An 11258-nucleotide genomic window follows, 5' to 3' on the forward strand; every position below is an offset into this window, starting at 1 on the left:
TCCCTCGGCCCCCAGGCAGGCCGCGGCTCCCCTCCCTGCGATGGAGGCTACCTCTCTGGGTCTCCGCTTTCCCATCTGGGGACTGGCCCTTCAGCCGGGCGTGCGCTGTGGGACCCTCTCCAGGCTAACAGCCTTGCGCCTGCACCCGGGTGCCTGGGTGGTTCCTGTTGGGCTCAGAGGACGCAGACCCCCCTGAAACCTTACCTTCTTAGCTCGACCTCATCGCCCCTGCCCATCCAGCCCACTCCAGCAGAGAGCCCCTCACTGTAGCTGAGAGGCCAAGACACGGGTCACCTCCCTGCAGAAAGGGTGAGGTTGGTGCCATTCATACTGGATGATTCCGAAGGTCCGGTTCTTGGCACAGTGGACACTAATACTGGGATCCATAAGAAATTGCCCATGGCGCCTGGGTGGCTCAGTCGTTAAGCGTCTGCCTTCGGCTCAGGTCATGATCCCAGGGTCCTGAGATCGAATCCCACATCGGGCTCCCCGCTCCGCGGGAGGCCTGCTTCTCCCTCTCCCACTCCCCCTGCTTGTGTTCCCTCTCTAGCTATCTCTCTCTCTGTCATATAAATAAATAAAATCTTAAAAAAAAAAAAAAAAGAAATTGCCCATGGTCAGGAGAAAACTCAAAGCTAGAGCTAGGGCTATGGGAATCCGGGTTGAGGCTCTTATTTTTACTTGCTGTGTGTCCTCTGTGAGCCCACAGACCTCTCTGATTCCCAGCCTTCTTCCAGAATGGGGGTCATGATCATCTACCGCAGGGGTTACTGGGAATCTCCGTGACTTAACTGCTAAGAAAATGGCCTGCAAACTGTAAAGTGTGGTGTGCTGTGATCTTACAAATACAAGTGAAGGCTCCAAGCACAGACCCCTTTTAAGCCCCTAGAAGAGGAACAGCCTTGGCTAAGCATGAAAGATTTGCCAGCCTTGGTCTATGACTATCTCTCTCACCTGTTTAGCCCCTCCATCCCCCACCTCTCCATGGATTGGTTACCCCCACTTAACCTCCCCTGGGATCCCTCCCTCCTCAGATCCAGGCCTTTGGACCCAAAGCTGCTTCTGTCCCAGCATGGGACAGAGCTCTGAGCAGAATGGAAACTGAGTGCACCCCTGACAGGTCTGCTGGCTCAACTACCCTCCAAGGTAGGGTTTTCTTGGGCAGCACTGATTTGTATGAAGCTGGGGGACCTGGCTGGGGCTTTGCTTTCCAGGATGCCCAGTGGCAGAGGGTGGGGGGTGGAGAAGCCAGGTGCAATTCCTTTTGGCTTCTGGGTGGGTCAAGACTCAAGTGAGACAGAAAAGATGGAGGGATTGATGTCCTGGCTGAAGAGTAAGAGTTTCAATGAATCTAGGAATTTAAGACACCATTTACATTTCATTGAATACATTTTATATACTGTTTAAATTTTATAATTGTTGTTTTAAATAAAGTCTGCACTGTTTCAGAGTCGTAGGGAAGAATAAACAGGCCCTTCTTTCCAGTGGCTTCCAGACTTGCTGCGCTCCTGGGAAGCTGAGACCTATGTCCCCGGGGGCCGGGCTAGGCTGGTTTCTAAGGGCGAGCCAGTTCTGATGGGCTGGGCGGACGGTCTCCAGGCTTTTAAGTGCACGGCCCCATTCAGTGTAACCCCATGAGGCCTTTCACATAAGAGGAAACTGAGGCACAGAGGGGAAGTGAAGCAAACCCTTGTCTCAGAGACAACTCTGTCTCTCAGTCCCTTTGGTTTCTACTCCATTGTGAGGTCAAATTGTGAACAGTGTTTGTGGAAGTTTTGATGTATGTCACTGAATACAACCGAATAACTCTGTAGCAGGCATACTTCGGGGCATCAGGGACACAGCAATGAACGAACCAGGAAAAAAAAAATGCCTGCCGTCTCAGAGTGGATGTTTAATTGGGGAGAGGCAGACAAGAAACAAATACGTGTGTAAATATACTCTCTGGTGTGTCAGATGGGGAGAAATAAAGCACAGGAATGGGGGACAGTGTGCTGGCAATGAGAAAAGTTGCAGTCCTGTAATTTTTTTAAAGGGCAGTCAGGGAAGGCCTTGCTGAGCAGGTGACATTTGATCCAAGACCCAGAAGAGGTGAGGGAGTGAGCTGGAGGGTAGATGGGACATGAGGGAGTTGGAACCAGAGAGTTCTTTAGGGCCATTGCCCCATACCCCCAGCCCTGACGCACCCATGCCTTTGTACTGCTTACAATCCACATTGTTAGAGGTGGCACCCCTTTACGCTAGCATCTTGGAACGTCTGAGGTGGCGGGCCTTTGGGGGACCACTTGGCCCGCTCTCACCTGTTCACTCTGGTTCCTCCTGTCCCCCTCCAGAGTCATAAACATGCTGCGCTTCCTGGTGCCCCGGTTGCTTTGTCTCCATGGCAGGACCGCCCCGTACTCTTCTGCAGCGGCCCTTCTGAACCCCATCCTGAACCCAGACATCTGCTACAACCAGCTGTTCATCAACAATGAGTGGCAAGATGCAGCCAGCAAGAAGACCTTCCCCACAGTCAACCCCGCCACGGGAGAGGTCATTGGCCACGTGGCTGAGGGGGACTGGGCTGACATGGATCTGGCAGTGAAAGCAGCCCGCGAGGCCTTCCGCCTGGGGTCTACATGGCGCCGGATGGATGCCTCAGACCGCGGCCGCCTGCTGAACCGCCTGGCCAACCTGGTGGAGCGGGATCGTGTCTACCTGGCCTCCCTGGAGACTTTGGACAATGGGAAGCCTTTCCCGGAGTCTTATGCCTTGGACCTGGATGAGGTCATCAAAGTATACCGGTACTTTGCTGGCTGGGCTGACAAGTGGCACGGCAAGACCATCCCATGGATGGCGAGCATTTCTGCTTCACCCGCCATGAGCCTCTTGGCGTCTGCGGCCAGGTAATCCCATGGAACTTCCTCTTGGTCATGAAGGGCTGGAAGCTCGCCCCAGCGCTGACCACCGGCAACACTGTGGTCATGAAGGTGGCAGAGCAGACCCCCCTGTCTGCCTTGTACTTGGCCTCCCTCATCAAAGAGGCGGGCTTTCCCCCGGGGGTGGTGAACATCATCACTGGGTATGGCCCCACAGCGGGCGCAGCCATCGCCCAGCACATGGATGTCGACAAAGTTGCCTTCACCGGCTCTACTGAGGTGGGCCACCTGATCCAGAAGGCGGCCGGCGATTCCAACCTGAAGAGAGTCACCTTGGAGCTGGGTGGGAAGAGCCCCAGCATCGTGCTGGCCAATGCGGACATGGACCACGCCGTGGAGCAGTGCCACGAAGCGCTGTTCTTTAACATGGGCCAGCGCTGCTGTGTGGGCTCCCGGACCTTTGTCGAAGGATCCATCTATGACGAGTTTCCTGAGAGAACCGTGGAGAAGGCTAAGCAGAGAAGGGTCGGGAACCCCTTTGAGCTGGACACCCAGCAAGGGCCCCAGGTGGACAAAGAGCAGTTTGAATGAATCCTGAGCTACATCCGGCTTGGCCAGAAGGAGGGGGCAAAACTTCTCTGCGGCGGGGAGCGTTTTGGGGAGCGCGGTTTCTTCATCAAGCCCACGGTCTTTGGTGGCATGCAGGATGACATGAGGATTGCCGGAGAGATCTTCGGGCCTGTGCAGCCCTTATTTAAATTCAAGAAGATGGAGGAGGTGATCGAGAGGGCCAACAACACCAGGTATGTCTTGGCTGCTGCCGTGTTCACCCGGGACCTGGACAAGGCCATGTACTTCACGCAGGTGCTCCAGGCCGGCACAGTGTGGGTAAACACCTACAACATTGTCACCTGCCACACGCCCCTTGGAGGGTTTAAGGAATCTGGCAATGGGAGGGAGCTGGGGGAGGATGGGCTTAAGGCCTACACGGAGGTGAAGACCGTTACCATCAAGATTCCTCAGAAGAACTCGTAAGAATGGCTGCCACAGGGACCCACCTCCAGTCCAGAGTTTCCATAATCACCTAGACCATGGTTGCCAAATAGTTTTTTAGCCTCGGACCCTACTTTATTTGTTCCAAATGAACTCTTAGAGGGAAGCTCAGCAAATAAAGCAATTAAAATGAGAACTGCTCTTGTTAAAGCAGGACTGGGGACTGGACTCAAAAGTCCTATCCACCTGTGCCTCGGCCCCAGCCTCCTTGGTGGCCCTGAGTTACTTCCATGAAATCTTGGGAGTCTCTGGAAAATAGATTAAAAACCACTGATCTGGACAGTGGCTTTTAGTTCTTTCTTCTGATCTGAGGACTTCCCCATGTATTAATCTAATGGCTTAGTAGATGGACTCAGTTCAGACATAGGATCGGGAGGCATCAGGAGTTTCAAACTAGGTGGATGCCAGATCTTGGCCCCATTCTTCAATGACTTAACCCCAAAATCAAGGATGCTTCTCCTTTTTTAAGTACCAGTTGCCAGCTGTTTTGCTTGCTTACCCTGCATTTTGCTACTGATTATCATTACTTTGAGGGAAAAAGTGGGCAAAGAATGCATTTATCTTTTTTTTAATTATTTATTTATTTATTTGAGAGAGAGAGAGAGAGAGAAACAGCATGAGAGGGGATAGGGTCAGAGGGAGAAGCAGGCTCCCCGCTGAGCCGGGAGCCTGATGTGGGACTCGATTCCAGGACTCCGGGATCATGACCTGAGCCGAAGGCAGTCGCTTAACCAACTGAGCCACCCAGGCGCCCAAAGAATGCATTTATATAACCACTCCTTTAAAATAAACTCAAACAACCCGAGTGTCCATTAGCTAGTGAGTGGGTAAATAAAATGTTTCCATGGAATATTCCCTGTGCTAGTCAGCCATAAAAAAGGAATGAAGTGCTGATACATGAGGCAACATGGATGAACCTTGAAACCTTAGGCTGAGTGAGAGAAGCCAGACATACATACAAGGCCACATATTGTATGATTCCGTTTATATGAAATGTCCAGAATAGGCAAATCCAGAGACAGAAAGTACATTGGCGGTTGCCAGGTGTTGGGGGAGGAGGGAATGAGGAGTAACTGCTAATGGGTATAGGATTTCTTTTGGGGAGGTTTCAAAGGGTTCTGAAATTGGATAGTAGTGATGATTGCACGACTTCGTGAATATACTGAAAAGTACTGAATTGCACAGTGATTCACATAAAAGGGTGAATTTTATGGTGTGAATTAATTTCAGTTAAAAATTAAATAAGAGATACCCATACATTATTTGACAGTCAATTTTTTTAATCAATATTCTCTTACAACTGAAAATTTTAGAGTCTTGGGGATGGAAGGGACCCAGGTAGTCATCTAGTCAGGTGCGAAAGTCCTCTCCCCAATATATTTCTAGTTGCATTTTTGTTTTCTCTCAGCTGGGTGACAAAGTGCAACTTTAAGGCCCACAGAGAAAAGCCTTGGTTCCTGCCTAGAGCAAGTCCATCTGAGTTCCCATTTCGGACCTTCCACACTGTCCCCCAGCCCCTACCCAAACACACCACCCCTCAAGCAGAGCCCAGCATCAGGGCCATTCTGACATGCTAGGGGTTTCCAGAATTTTATTTATTTGTTTTTATTTTTTAAAGATTTATTTGAGAGAAAGAGGGCACGTGTACTTGTTCATGTAAGCGGACTGGGGGGTGGGGCGTTGCAGGAGAGGTGGAGAGAGTGAAGCAGACTCCCTGCTGAGCACAGAGCCTGACACAGGCTGATCTCAGGACCCTGAGATCATGACCTGAGCCGAAATCAAGAGTTGGATGCTCACCCCACAGCTACCCAGATGCCCCAGTTTCCAGAATTTTAAACCTCAGAGTTCAGTGTATTCACTGTTAGTCTCCTGACTTCATTCCCCATCTGAAGGGAGTAAATCCAAGCCAGCCAGACCATGGTACAGAAATAAGGCTGATCCTTTCTCTTCTTGTCTTCCATCTTTCTAGACCATGTTGCTCACGAATTACCACACTTCTCGGTCCACTCAGTCTTGGGAATGCACAGCTTTGGTCATCTCTTTAATGTCCTGTTATCTCACCGAGGCATCAGGATGATTTTGTTCTGTGTCTTCAGGAGTGGACCCGAAACTGCTTCCTGAGGACTTGGGGTCTATTTGGGACCGTCATCTCCCCTTCCTAGGCCCTCCTTTTTGTACCATTAGTCTAAGCCTGGGGTGACCCTGGCTGTCCCCCAAAGGGCATCTTTTATCCCTTTCTCTTGGAGGCTCTTGGCACCTTTGCATAGTAGGCAAGTTTCTTCCCAACAGCCTGGGGAGGGGTGGAGGTGGGAGGGAGCGGGCAGCTGGGTGGGTGGGGTCTCTGACCACTGAGAAGCAACATCCCGGTGTATTCACAGCTCCACTCATCTGCTTCTCAGTACTTCTAAACCAAGAGAACCTTTTAAAGGCTCAGTGTGGGTGGGACTACAAAAAGACAATCGTCTAGGTCCCTCGCTTTGGTCCCTAAAATTCTGAGACCGATGAGTCAGACAGGTCAGATTCTTAGTCAGCTGAGCCTGGAGGCCCCTCTGTCCTCCTTCGTTGCTCTCACTGAGGGAGGTGTGAGCAGGAGGTTGACCTGGGACAAGCTTACACCAAGGGCTTACTCTGTGGAGCATGATCTCTGCCAGTTGTCTTTACATGCCACTGAAGCCTCATAATCCCATAAAGTAGGCAGTGGGGTGACCCTCTTTTTAGATGAGGAAGTCGAAGCTGAGAGGATTAGCACGCAGCCCATTTGGGCTCAGTTTTTCATATGCATACACGAGGGGCCAGCAAGGGGAGAGCATCTAATCACACTTCAAGAAGCCTCGAGAGCCCACAGCAGGACAAGCCCCTACACCCTGCTTCTCTGCTGGACCCACCAAGGCTTCTGATCAGATCCCGGATCCCAGGCCTTTTAAAAGAACTCTAGTTTGGGTTGGCTCTATTCTGGGTGTGAGCCTGACCTCTGGTGGCCACCTTGTTAGTTCATTTGCTCAAATTATTCACTGATTTAAAAAAAAAGACTCAGGGACGGGTTCTGGGCATGTTGTGGGGAAGCAGAATTGAATGAGGCAGGAGCTCCCTGCAGGGGCTCACAGGCTACCAGGGAGACCATTCCAGAAGAGGTGAAAAGTCTGAGAAGTAGAAGCACAGAGGCCATGAGATCACAGGAGGAAAGAAATAACGTTAAGCCCACACAATATTTATAAGGCACCTACAATATATATGATCTCATTTAATGTTTCTAACCTCCTTCATGGTACTTATGATTAGCATTCCACTCGCTAAATAAATGTGGAGGCCCAGAGGTGTTCAGCTTGGGAGTGGAGCTGGGATTCCAACTCAGGTCTCCTGACTTTTGGCTGCACCTGGCTGGGCCCGAGGGAGAGGCCCGGAGGCAGGGGCACAGGATCTGATGGGTGAGGAGGAGGAAACCAGAGACACAGGAAGTGTGTTCCTGGAAGAAGGGCCTGGGGTTTATGAGCAGGCGTGGAGGGTGTGAGGAATGGAGGGAGGAAGGGAGAAGCCTGCGAAGAAAGGCCCCGGAGGAGGCAGGGGCTGGGTTGTGAGGGGGCTGGCGGCCCTGCGAGGAAGTCCACGGGTTGTCTAGCAATCGGAAGCCATGAGGGCTTCCCAAGGAGAGTGAGAGGATTCTATTTGGGTTTTTTTTTTTAAGATTTTTATTTATTTATTAGAGAGAGAGAGAACACACACAAGCAGGGCAGGGAGGAGAAGCAGGGAGCCCGACACAGGGCTCGATCCCAGGACCTCAGGATCATGACCTGAGCCAAAGGCAGACCCTTAACCAGCTAAGCCACCCAGGCGCCCCCTTATTTTGGTTTGTAAGGCGGGTTATGCTTCAGTGGGAGGATGGGTTGAGGGGTCGACCTGGAGCTGGACACTATTGCCAAAGCCAACGTGATGCTGATCTGAGCCAGGTGTGAGGATCGGTGGTGGAGCCTGGCAGCCCAGAGGTGGGCTTCTGGGTGTGGTGACAGATTGCTGCAAGAGGAGTATGAAGTTAGGGCAACCCATGCTCCTGGCTGAAGACAAAGAGGCAGTCGTGCTAGCTCTGAAAGGGAACCCAGTTGGAGGAGCAGATTTGGGGAAGAGGTGGTGAGGTTATTTATTTATTCGTTTATTCAGTGAATAAATATTGAGTGCTGACCATGTGCTAAGAACTATTCCAGGTGCTGGGGACATGGCAGGGAACCAAACACAAGTCTTGCACATGCTCCCTGTTGGGGGAGGCTGACCACAAGTAAAATAAGGGAAGCATTTGGTCCATCAGGTGGATAAGGCTATTATGGAGAAAAGTCCCACTGGAAAGGAGAATCGGGAACATGGCTGTGGTGGGGTAGGAATTGTAGTTTTCAATAAGGTGCTCAGAGATGGTTTCACTGAAGAGATGATGGACTGAAAGAGGTATGGAAATGGCAGGTGCAAAGGCCCTGAGGCTGGAGCACATATGGGGTTTCAGGGAACACAAGGAGGCCAAGGAGCCGGAGTAGAGTGAGAAAGGGCTAGAGATGGAGATAGAGAGGTAGAGGGTCTGGGGTAGGGGCACATAGAGCTTTGAAGGTCAATTGGGGCCTTTACTGTGAATGATGAAGAAGCCACTGGGGGGTTTTGAACAGAGCAGTGATATGATCTGACATGTTTTAAAAGGATCACTGGAGGTGCTGTGTTGACCACAGATTGCAGGGAAAACAAGGAGAGCTTGATCCTGATAATGCCAACATCAAAGGTGAGTGGAGAATGAGAATTCTATAAGGACGCTAAGGAGAAGCAGCTGAGAAGGACGAAGACCTGAGAGGGAGGAGTCAAGAAGCCAAGGCAGGCAGAAGTTTGCAAAGGAAGGAGCCATTGGCAGAGTCAAGTGCTTCCAAGAAGTCAGGTAAGAGGACTGAGAAGTGTCCCCTGGCTGAAGCCATGGGTCCCTGGAAACTTGGTAAGGGCAGTTTGTGCAGATGGGTAGGGACGGAAGCCAGACCACCGTAGGTTGAGAGCACCACTTAATCCCCCCAAGCCCCGGGTCTGTATATTGATCCTAGAGTTGAGAGACCTTGGGAGGAAAGGAGGAAGGCACATTATGAGGAACTCGGAGAGCCTCTGGTCTCCCCACTCACTTAAGCAGAGGGGTGGACCAAGTAGCAGTCCAAGGCCACAGGGCTCTGTGGTGCGGGAGCACGGCCTGGAGTACAGGTCTCCTGGCCCCCAAGTGTACCAGCATAAGGTTACTGCCACCACAAATGAACCCCCAAGTTGAGGGGTCAACACAATAACCATTTATTTCTTGCTTAACCTTGGTTAAGCAATTAACCAGTGGTTAACCGATGGTTAATTTCTTGTAATAATCTGACGCAGATGTCTGGTTAACTGGCATCTGTCTTCCACGAGGAGATTCAGAAGCACGGGTTCCCTCCATCTTGTGACTCCTTAACCATTTTTGTTCTGCATTCCTTTAAGAAGCTACTGAAAGCTACTAGAAAAAACTGCACACGTGCCCATCCACACAAAATTTTGCACACTTTCAAGAGGCTCATAGGCCCCATGAATCTATCAACAGAATCCCTAGGGGTCCACAGACCCAGGTGAAAACCCCTGTGTGGGTCCTTAGAGACCTCCCTGTCAGTTGGTAGGTGGGGACGAGAGTGTGAAATAGGCCCACCTACTTTTTAAAAAATTTTTTAGAAAGAGAGTGTGTAAGCACCAGGTGAAGAGCAGAGAGACAGGGAGAAAGAGAAGCTCAAGCAGACTCCCCACTGAGTGAGGAACCCGCCATGGGGCTCGATCTCATGACCCTGAGACCATGACCTGAGCCAAAATCAAGAGCCGGATGCTTAGCCGACCGAGCCACCCAGGCGCCCCCCACCTACTTCTATAAAGCTCTGGCTTCCATTCAGTTCACTGGCCAAAATGACCTGACCCAGCCGATGGTGCCAGGGGAGGCTGGGAGATGTAGTTACGGGGACAGTGACACTGTGGGGAGGTCCGCTGTGGTCAGCGGACAGCTCGGCCCAGCTCTGACACGGTGTGCCCAACGATTACAGTGCTTCTCACAGAGATATTTTTAGGGTTTCATCCTCCCATGGACCATTTACTCCCTACCTTCCAACCATGCTCATGTTATTCTTTCCCCTCCAAGTTCTGCCCAATTTCTCAGAGCCCCGCTGAGGGTCCGTCTCCTCCAGGATGCTGTCTCTGGCCCCTTTGAGCTCATAATGCCCACCCTTCATTTAGTCTTGTTCTGTGACAGCTTCTTTCTGTTAGCATATAATGAAATGGGTCTGATTTTTTTTTTTTTTTTTTTTAAGATTTTATTTCAGACAGAGTTAGCGAGAGAGAGCGTGAGCAGGGAGGAGAGGGAGAAGCAGGCTCTCCACTGAGCAGGGAGCCCGACCTGGGGCTCGATCCCAGGACCCTGAGATCATGACCTGAGTTGAAGGCAGACGCTTAACCGCTTAACTGACTGAACCACTCAGGTGCCCTGGGTCTGATTTTATGTCCCACTGGATTGCGTCTTCCACAGACCCCCAGCGTGTCTGCTCCGTCGTCCTGTGCTCCTGCCACACAGCCCTCAGCATCCCTTCCAGGGTGGCCAGTGCATGTCCACTTATTCACGGCAGACTCAGGACTGCAGGGCTGATGAGGAAATGCAGGCTCTGAGAGTAGAGGAAGTGGCCCGGACTCCGGACTGTGGCGCAGCTTGACCTTGGCTCCGAGTCTTCAACTCCAAAGCTGAGGCCCATTCTGCCCCGGGGACGACGCGGTACCTCTGGCAGCACAGAGACAGGTCCTGGCTTGATGCCACTGGCGGCTGTGGGGGCTGTGAGCAGCCACAGGCCCCTCAGCACGGAGCAGAGTTGGTGCTCTGCAGATGTGGGTGTGCGTGGGTTTATGAGCCGAGGTAAGAGAAGCTTCTTTGCACCCCCCCGGCCCCAACAATGATTTTTTCCTCTTCCCTCGATAGCCAACCAGGCCCCTAATATCATGGGGAGATTTAGGCACGAGAAAGACAGCAGAGTGAAAGGGGGCACAGCCTGTCGCCTGGCTGCATACACCCCTGAGCCCCTGGATGCAGTCGTGGCTGAACTGAGGTAGCCCCACACTCCAGGGGACCGAGGCCAGTCCCACTCAGCCAAGTGTGGGCAGCCACTCTCTCTCCGCTTCTGCCCTGGCTGATGGGGGCTCCCACATTCTGAATTCATTATTCAGCTGCAGACACCAAGCCACTTTAGCTTTCTTAATTAATTAAAATATCACACAAGAATCATTCTCTGATTTAACATTCAGGAGGCCCTGGCAAAGGCTGGGAACGAGGAAATTCATTAGAGGGGA

General features: G+C 51.7%; 1 protein-coding gene across 1 annotated transcript in view; it reads left to right on the top strand.

Annotated features, from left to right (window-relative positions):
• ALDH1B1 (aldehyde dehydrogenase 1 family member B1) overlaps positions 1 to 8438 on the top strand; it is a 148193-nt gene extending 139755 nt beyond the window's left edge. Inside the window, 2 exon segments of the mRNA XM_054509314.2 lie at positions 2334 to 2821; positions 2824 to 8438. Coding sequence (XP_054365289.2) covers positions 2344 to 2821; positions 2824 to 3893 — 1548 coding nt within the window. The 5' untranslated portion in view covers positions 2334 to 2343 and the 3' untranslated portion in view covers positions 3894 to 8438.
• The last annotated feature ends 2820 nt before the right edge of the window (positions 8439 to 11258 follow it).

Source organism: Mirounga angustirostris, unplaced genomic scaffold (assembly GCF_029215605.1).
Source record: "Mirounga angustirostris isolate CCGP_5_RB_7025 unplaced genomic scaffold, mMirAng1.0.hap1 SCAF_15, whole genome shotgun sequence".
NCBI lineage: Eukaryota > Metazoa > Chordata > Mammalia > Carnivora > Phocidae > Mirounga > Mirounga angustirostris.